At 39.6% G+C, this 9,651-nt stretch overlaps 1 protein-coding gene across 1 annotated transcript; it reads left to right on the top strand.

Annotated features, from left to right (window-relative positions):
- Positions 1–656: 656 nt before the first annotated feature.
- Positions 657–9,409, top strand: LOC127638881 (protocadherin-8-like). The gene is given in 5 exon segments (XM_052120605.1): positions 657–731; positions 2,471–2,522; positions 6,289–8,648; positions 8,748–8,955; positions 9,069–9,409. Coding segments are annotated over 5 exon segments (3,036 nt in total).
- The last annotated feature ends 242 nt before the right edge of the window (positions 9,410–9,651 follow it).

Genomic DNA, 9,651 nt, shown 5'->3' with positions numbered 1-9,651 from the left:
TAAAACTTTTGTTCATTCTTATAACAGCAACTTCCTAATTCGCTGGGTTATGGACAAAGCTGTGTGATTTATCTTTAGACGCGTGTGTGTCGTATTTTAAAGCTGGTGCTGTTGCATTTTTGTTGTTTTTCTCTCTACTGTCATTTTACATGTGCTTGTATTTCAATCTGTCGAATAACTTCAGTATGATCAGTACAAGTAGATTATGTATTTGAACGAGTCGTGAAGCTGCTTTTCATAGAGCATTTGGCATGTAAATAGGCCCTTCAATATGATATTTGACACGTTTGATGTTGTCAGGAATTCATTAAAATATTTGGGACTTGATTTGATGCTGGCACGTGATGAAGGATGACTGGATGACGTCATCGGAACTTGACATACCTTGGCTTTTGGTGAATTGACGCTACTGATTTATAGTAATAAAGGACTTAAATAAACCCACACCCATCATATCACTTCTGAAGACACAGATTAATCCAATGGAGTTGTCTGGATTACTTTTATGCTGCCTTTATATCCTTTTTGGGGCTTCAAAGTTCTAGCCACCTTTCATTTGCATTAAAATGTACCAAAATATTCTATTTTAAAATCTTTGTCCTATAATATATAAATTAAGTAATAGTGAGTTAAAGCCTGAAATTAACTACATCTAAATGTGGAATGCTGTGGAATTCAAAGGAGTGCATCTACTTTCAGCAGCGTTTTTACTGAGCAAAGAGGGTTTGCAGGTTGTGCATGAAATAGTAATCGAACATAGGCCTACTTTTCAGTAGCCTAATTACTGTCCTTCTTTGTGCCCTTTTAGGCTTCTCTTTCAATGACATTGCTTCTCGTATCAACACTTACAATTATGAGATATATTTTACATTTCCTTTTGAATTTGAATTTACTTAGAGCTGTGGATTTCCATCTAAGTGGAGGGGGAGCGGAATTTGCAAGCCTTTCTTTAGAATAACTGCATCTCAAAGAAAGAAAGAAAAAAGACAGAAGGATAAGAAAAAGAAGAATGAAACCGCAGTAAGGGCGATGGAGCGAGAAGTAGACCGAGGTGTTAAAAATTCAAAGGGCTTGCTCGGACTGAAAAGGAGGCGAGACGACAAGTCCTTCTTAATCATCATTGGAAAATCATTAGAAATCTGTCGGGGTGGGCCGCACAGATTGCGCGCAGCTCGTAAATACAGTGCCTTTACATCATGCTAAATGGACTGGAAAGGGGGAGTGGTTTTCCGACAGAATTCTTTATAGCAGACCTATAAAGTGTTTACCCCTTTCGAATATGTTGCATTCATGAGTTAACCAGTTTGTTTCTAAATGGGGAATTTATTCAATGTCTTTTTGGAAGAACTTGAAAACAGATGCATGCTGTTACATACGTCATCATAGTTTCAGTGTACCATATTAATATCAGAGAGTGATTCTGTGCCAACAACATGTTCCAGACCTCAGGATTAGGGTACAGTGAGGTTAAAGGCACTTTTGATTTTATTTTCTCCTAAAACATGAATAGCAACAAAATCCACCACAGCACTTTTCTAAACACCTGATTGTGACTATACACTGCAAAACAACCTGATCCATGAGATCTTTGTGTGCAATAAGATTTTGAGGCAGTTTGATCAAATATATAATCATTTTTAAATAGGGCCTATCTAATGAAAATCACTGAAATGATCACATTTAGTATGAGACCCCCCCCACCCCACACACACACTCGTTCCAGTGTGATTAAATATATATATTTTTCTATTCAGTAACTGTCCTTTACGTGAAAGGATGTATTTTGGGTAAAAATGCCCCCTGCTGCAGGGGCTTATAAGGCCCCTATTAAACACATTGTTTTTCTTAAGTGGGGCAAATAGACTTGCATTGAAGAATGTTTAAAGTGGGCTCACAGTGACTGATGCAATTACAGGGGAGATTCAGTCATTTATAGAATACTTGAGATGTGATGAAATGCCAAATGTGATTGAAATCAACACAATAATCTTTCTGAAGTGGTTATTTTGAATAAGCATTAACTTAATTTGTTACTCTTGCTGTCTCAAAAGTCCTATACCTATATTACTAGGCTACGACTACACGATATCACTATAACCCCCCTGGGGGCCTTTTACCCCGATCATGGGGTTAAAGGCACCCTCGCCATCTTTTAAAAAAGAATCTGAATTTTAATTGAAAAACCTTTATTATTTATTTTCACAATTATGTTGCTCCATCATATTTAAAAAATAAATAAATAAATAAATAAATATATATATATATATATATATATATATATATATATATATATATATATATATATATATTTTATTTCGATCTTTATACATTTTGTGACCCAAAAAAACCAAATACTCCTTTTATTATTTTAGCCCTTTTGGTCTCTAAATCATTGTAGCAATATAGAAAATACTATAATAACAACAACAACAATAATAGCCTAATTATAAGAAAGAAAGAAATTCTTAAGGGACGTTATAATAATACCTACCTTTGATTATAGTGTGTTTGTCTGTGTGTGTGCGCGCGCGCGCACGCGTGTGTGAGAAACGTTCAGGCAGAGCGATTAGTCAACACACACACGTACCTCTACCCTCTTAATTCTACTCTAATGCTTTTGTGAGTGACAAAGAATCCCAATCTCCTATTATCATACCAATAGCCTTAAGCCCTCTCACAAATATGACCAGCTTTAGACAAAAACGCTCATGCTCGCGTGAGAACAATTGCTCTGACAATGGCATGGTCTCTATGTAATTCTTGTTTCTTTAGAAAATGTAAATACAGCGCGTGAAGATTCTCTAAGGTCTGTCTAATTCCACTTGTGAGAAATTTGCATGCAGACAGTGATAGGCGTATGTCACACGTTTCTAAGAAAATTAGTACAAGTTATTTATTTTATTTTGAATTTATTTTTATTTTTAGTCAATCATATCTGTGAAATAGGCAATATGCAAATGTGTTAAGTGCTGCAGGCCGCAATAGTCTCACATCTGGGGTGTAGCAATCGTTTCAAAAGTGAGGGGGACAGACCGATTAATGCAAGAGGAACATAAATATAAGAAATGATTTAAGGCTCTCAGTCGAATGGTGTGCATGGGTAGCTCAGCAAGTAAAGATGCTGACTACCACACCTGGAATCCAGGCTGTGCTGAGTGACTCCAGTCAGGCTTCATAAGCAACCAATTGGCCCGGTTGCTAGGGTAGGTAGAGTTGCGTTGGGTTAACCTCCTTGTGGTCGCTACAATGTGGTTCGCTCTTGGTGGGGTGCGTGGCGATTTGTACACGTTGGAGGACGAATCTCAGTTACCTCAGCGTCTGAGACGTCAATCAGCGCGTCTTATCACGTGGCTTGATGAGCACGTTACCGTGGAGATAAAGTGCGTGTGGAGGCTTCACGGTATTCTCCGCGGTAACGTGCTCATCAAGCCATGTGGTAAGATGTGCTGATTGACGTCTCAGACGCGGAGGCAGCCGAGATTCGTCCTCTGCCACACGGATTGAGGCAAGCATGAGGACTTAGAGCGCATTGGGAATTGGGCATTCCAAATCGGGGAGAAAAAAAAGTCTCTCAATCGATATATTTTTTTTTATTGAATTAATTACATGAATCACCAGTGAATTTGAACTTTTGCTTTTACACATTTAGACATTTGATGTATGAAATACACAGCATAAACACGTTTGCCCTGTGAAAAAGTGTGGGGATGAACTTTGGTATTATTGAATGTGAGGGAAACATGTCCCCCGCATCCCCGGCATGCTCTACGCCCATCTCTCCAGCATAGGTTACTGGTGACAGATGGACTTTCTTTCGCTTTGTCCCCACTAATGCTTTGTACCTCTGTTGAACAGCAAGTGTTGCCCAGCGGAGGGGAAAGCAAAAAAGAGAGAAAATCTCTTGAATAGCCATGACGAACTCAGTCGCACCCTGAGATCGTTACGAGCGTTAAATGTATTTTAATGAGGGTTTGAGCTGTGGGATTATTCATTGGCTAGCTTCATTTAGTCAAAAGAGTTACGGCCGTGATTGTGTATTGAGGAGATGGCACAAAGGATGCATGCTGCGCTGCCTCATTATGTTCAATTTAAGGCGCAGCCCAGTGAGACCTGCTGGAAGTTCTGCTCCCTCTGGGTGCCACTGCAGAATAATACATACGTTGATGTCGCCAATGGGATACCCCATTATGCTATTATCCCTCTGATATAATCTGACTCTAAGCCTTTGATATAATCTGACCATAGAAATCCACCAAAATCTCCAGGCGCTTGAGATAAATCTTATTTGAAACGGGGTTTCTTCAGCTGCTACAACAGGCGAGGTTAGGCGGGAAGCAGTGACGTGCATGTTAAACCACTTAAAGAACAGAGATCGCAAATTCGCTCACACGACATCTCGTGAGTTTATAGTTTCTTCCTCCTCAGTCGGTCTTGCTATTATTTGATGAATGCCAAAACTAAGAAATCCAAGACGTAGTATAAAATAAAAGGACATAGCCTAAATATGTCTGTCATCACATGTCCAACTCCATTATTCCTTAAATGTCCTCTGTACAAGTGTAACACAACATTTGCTGTTTTAATAAGCTATTAAAGTAATGATTGCAGTCACCTGCAAGGCTATGATTGAGTAAAATGAGGCTAGCCATAAGCAACATGCACTGGTATTTTTAAGACCTGTTCACCATTTCTATTAAGATTGTAAATGTTTTTATGCACATTTTACTTATATTTCATTTTAAATGGCGCAGCAGTGTAACAAATGCATTTTTAAATGTTTAAATAGTTTTCCATAGCCTAATATCTCAGTTACTGTGAGGTTATATAAAAATGCATGCATAATAACTATACAAAATTAGAAAATGGTGTTTAAAAAGTGACGACGACACAAGGACTTGCCAACTTCCCAATGAGTATTTCGTGCCAATTATCAACTACAACCCCTATCAACTACAACTCCTATCAACTACAACGTGTCCCCTATCAACTACAACCCCTATCAACTACAACTCCTATCAACTAGCCTACAACGTGCCTATTGATCACGCCGAATTACACAGGACAAAATATGAAATGAATGTGGGTACAATTACCTCAAAATACAATATAACAGTTCAGAGAGAGAGAAGTTCGATCGTAGACAAGTTGAGGAAATCGCATTATTTAAGTAATTTTAATGCACTATTTTGTCTTATTTTGTATATATATATATATATAGGCCTATATATTATTTTGAGGAAAGCCCAAACCTCACGCAGAACACACATTAGGTAGAACCGAAAGAGGATAGGTCCAAATATGCTGAACACAAATGTCTACCATTATCTTTTGAAGTTTGTTGTCAGTTTGACATATTCCCTCACTCTCTGGAGGCGAATAAATAAATAAAAATAGGCCTATCATTATCAAAACGAGGCTACAGAAAATATAACTATATATCATAGCTGCAGCATTTTGCCTCTTTAATTCTCCAATGCATTTTCATTTCCTGGCGGATGTAAGAGACCCTCTAAAAACTCCATTCCCAGTGCTTAAACATGGACCATGTCCAAGCGTTAAATCATAGTGTTAGATATACATAAAAAAAAAATACATTTGTAAAAATGTCAATTACAGTATTTGTTAAGATTAAGAAAGAACTTGCAAGTCAACTAAATGAATGCTTGGGCCCATCAAAGTTTTTACGCAGTGTATGATCTTTTTAGACGGTGCCTTACCGTCTTACTAGGCGAATTTACAAAGAATATAAAAGTTAAAACTAACTTTTACCCCACTAAAATATTATGCATTCATTATGCATTTGTGTTTTTTTTTTCTAAATATAATTTGATTAGTCTATTTCCCATGATGTTGGGTCACTGAATTCTCAGTGCAGAGGAAACCCTCTTCTCCCCCTCTCACAGATTCACTCATGTCTTAGAACGGCCCCTGACTTTACCTCATTTGCATGAGGCTCTCTATAAACCACCCCTCCTCTGCAATTTTCTGGGATACGTGTAGGGGTTAAAGACGCATGTACGACGGTGTGCGTGCAGAGAGACAACTTTTCTATATCTCAAAGTAGAGTAACCTGGCTTAGGTATAATAACAAAACAAAATCAGTTTTAACTTGAAAACGCATTTGCTTTAAAATATTTTTCTCATTTGAAGTGCTGCATCTTTTTTTCTTTCTTTTCTTTTTCTTTTTTTTTTTAAAACAATCTATCATGGGAAGGACACCTTGCAGTCGAGTTTTGTGGCACTGGTGGATGGGGGTTTTCACCTTTGTGTCACTGCCTTTTCTGTCAGCACTAGCAGCAGGAAGGGCAATCAAATATCAGACATTTGAAGAGGACCCTCCATCCACTGTCATCGGAAACCTGGCCAAAGACTTGTCCTTAATTCCTTCAGCTGGCTCCAAGACCAGTTTCAGAATGATGAAGCAGTTCAATGGATCTTTTATTAGGCTTAGAGAAAGTGACGGACAGCTAACGATTGGAGAGCGAATAGACAGAGAGAAAATCTGCAAGCATATGATCCAGTGTCTCATTGCATTTGATGTCGTGAGTGTCTCTATGGAGCGTTTCAAATTAATTCATGTGGAAGTGGAAGTAAAGGACATAAATGACCATGCTCCAGAATTCCCCAGAAAGGAATCCACTTTGGAAATTTCAGAAAACACAGCACTGGGCACTAGAATTCCCTTAGATGTTGCCGTGGATGATGACGTGGGCTCGAACTACATTCAAAGCTACCAAATATCAGTCAACAGTCACTTTACCATTGATGTGCTGAGCAGAGCTGATGGGGTTAAATATGCAGAATTGATGCTAATGAAAGATTTGGACAGGGAGACACAGGCATTATATGTTTTGGAGCTTGTGGCAGCAGACGGAGGACAACCATCAAGGTCTGGCACAACAAAGATAAATGTCAAAGTGAAAGACTTTAACGACAATAGCCCTGTTTTCGACCGCAACAGTTTTTCAATTGATGTGCCAGAGGATGTCCCGGTGGGATTCCTGCTTTTGGACTTGAATGCGGTTGATCCAGACGATGGTTTAAATGGGGAAGTTGTGTATGCTTTCGGGAGTCAGGTACCCACGGAGATCCAGCAACTTTTCAAAGTGGACAGAAAATCTGGGCAGGTGACGCTCGAGAGACCAATTGACTTTGAGAGCAAAGCAACTTATGAGTTCGATGTACAAGCATCTGACTTGGGTCCTAATCCGAGCCCATCTATCTGTAAAGTTGTCGTTCAAGTGCAGGATGTGAATGACAACCCACCAGAAATCACCATCACCCCAATGACATCCATCACAGCAGGTGTAGCTTACGTCACAGAGGCAGCTGCTAAGGACAGTTTTGTGGCTCTGATAAGCACCTCTGACAGGGACTCGAGTGCAAACGGACAGGTTCACTGTTCACTACATGGGCATGATCATTTCAAGCTTCAACAAGCCTATGAGGACAGCTATATGATTGTAACAGCAGCTCTACTTGACAGAGAAAAGATTGCTGAGTATAACCTAACGATTGTGGCTGAAGACATGGGATCACCCTCGTTTAGAACAGTTGCACAGTATACCATCAGGTTGAGTGATGAGAATGACAATGCCCCTGTGTTTAGTAAAAATCTCTATGAAGTTTCTTTGGTGGAAAACAATGCTCCCGGTGCATACATCACAACGGTGGTGGCCAGAGATCTCGACCTAGGACAAAACAGCAAAGTCAGCTATAAGCTTGTGGACACCTACATCATGGGCTCACCGGTGTCAACTTTTGTCTCTCTAGATCCCGCTTCTGGCTCAATCTATGCTCTCAGAAGTTTCAACTATGAGGTCCACAAACAGTTAGAGCTACGGATTCAAGCGAGTGATGGGGGCTCGCCACAACTCCACGGCAGTGCAACCATCAATCTAAAATTTGTCGATCAGAATGACAATTCTCCTTTTATCACTCAGCCAGTGCTAAATAATGGTTCTGCAGAGGTTCTACTGCCCAAAGACTCTCCTGCTGGCTACGTTATAACCCAGATACATGCTAGGGATGCTGACGAAGGTGTCAACGCAGAACTGTCATTCAAAATCTCAGAGGGGGACGCCTCTGTGTTCTCCATCAATAGAGCAACTGGAGAAATCTCTCTGAATCAAGAACTCAACTACGAAGTTATTGATAAATTGAGAGTAACACTCACTATCAGTGACAATGGCAGACCCTCCCTAACTGCAACAGCCACCATCAAATTCAGCATCATCGTAAGTCCTCTCCCCAGTGACCGCAACATTATCCGACACAGAAGCGACGAAAAGATGCAGAAATGGGACTTTTCAATTGTAATAATTGTCATACTGGCGGGGAGCTGCACACTTCTACTTTTAGCCATAATTCTTATAGCAACCACTTGCAATAAACGTAAGGTACATAAGCTAGGGGAATTTCATTCTGGAAAGGAGGACAGCATGCATTTGGAAGGGGCGGGAAACAATAGCGACCCACTTATTCCGATCCTGAATGACAGATTGTTTGAAGTTCTTCCTCACTCAAACAAGCCCATTTTCACGGGCTCGATCCAGATGGGCAGTGACATATGCTGCAGCTCCGAAAATGGCACTCCTACGACGTGTGCTTTTAAACCAGAGGATAATAGCCGTGGTGTGAAATTAGAGGTACATTATAATGTTTCATGCAATCTGTATTTGATATCATAGAATACACATTTGTAAGCATTTGTCATCTGATTCTGATTGTGTTCTTTGTTTTCATAGGGGTATTCCACTTTGCCCGATTTGGGGAAAGAAGCAGTGAAACCAATTACGAGTTGGAAAGGCAGTTCACACACAGCAATCTCAACACGAGACCCTCATTTCAGTGGGAAGGACAGTGGAAAAGGTGACAGCGACTTCAGTGACAGCGATTCAGATTTAAGTGGCAAAGGCTTAAAAACAGGCGAACCTCAAAACAACACTCAGAATGGTAAGCATTCACTAGATAAGATTTCTGTTTTCATATGTAGGCCAAAAAGCTTACGCTTGATTGTAATCTCTCTCTCTCTCTCTCTCTCTCTCTCTCTCTCTCTCTTACTCAAGGTCTGTGGGCATGCACAAGTGAGTGCAAGATTCTGGGCCATTCTGACCGCTGCTGGAGTCCATCTGCTGCCAGGGCGAATGACAATGCTGCACATGTACAACAACTGCCTTCCTTTACAAAGACAGGTTCGCTTCCTCGAGACAATCTCAGGAGGGAGAACAACCAAGCCCAAATTCCAAAAACAGTGGGTTTGCAGAGTGTCTATGAGAAAGTACTGCACAGAGAATATGACTATCTGACTATAGCTCCTTCACCTCGAGCAGTCACGGTGGAAGAAATGAAAGATATAACTATCTCAGTGTGTTCGCCAACAATTCACTGTTCCACGCATGAAGTGTAAAGGGCTTTTAAGCAACCCTTTAAATGATTAATTTCTGTAAATATATATATATATATATATAAATTAGAATATTTTTAAGATTTACGCATTTCAATTTCATATCAAACAAATGGAATTGTGTAATCTTTAATAAATGTAAATGAATGCATTTTCAATTTTATTAATTAAATATGTGTTAAAGATTATGCTATTCATTTTAATGGAATTTTGTTATGAAATGTGAAAGGCATAAATGCAAAAAA

Source organism: Xyrauchen texanus, chromosome 47, assembly GCF_025860055.1.
Source record: "Xyrauchen texanus isolate HMW12.3.18 chromosome 47, RBS_HiC_50CHRs, whole genome shotgun sequence".
In the NCBI taxonomy this organism is placed as follows: Eukaryota; Metazoa; Chordata; class Actinopteri; order Cypriniformes; family Catostomidae; genus Xyrauchen; species Xyrauchen texanus.
Note: the sequence above shows the minus strand (reverse complement) of the source record. Positions and strands in the feature narration are given on the sequence as shown.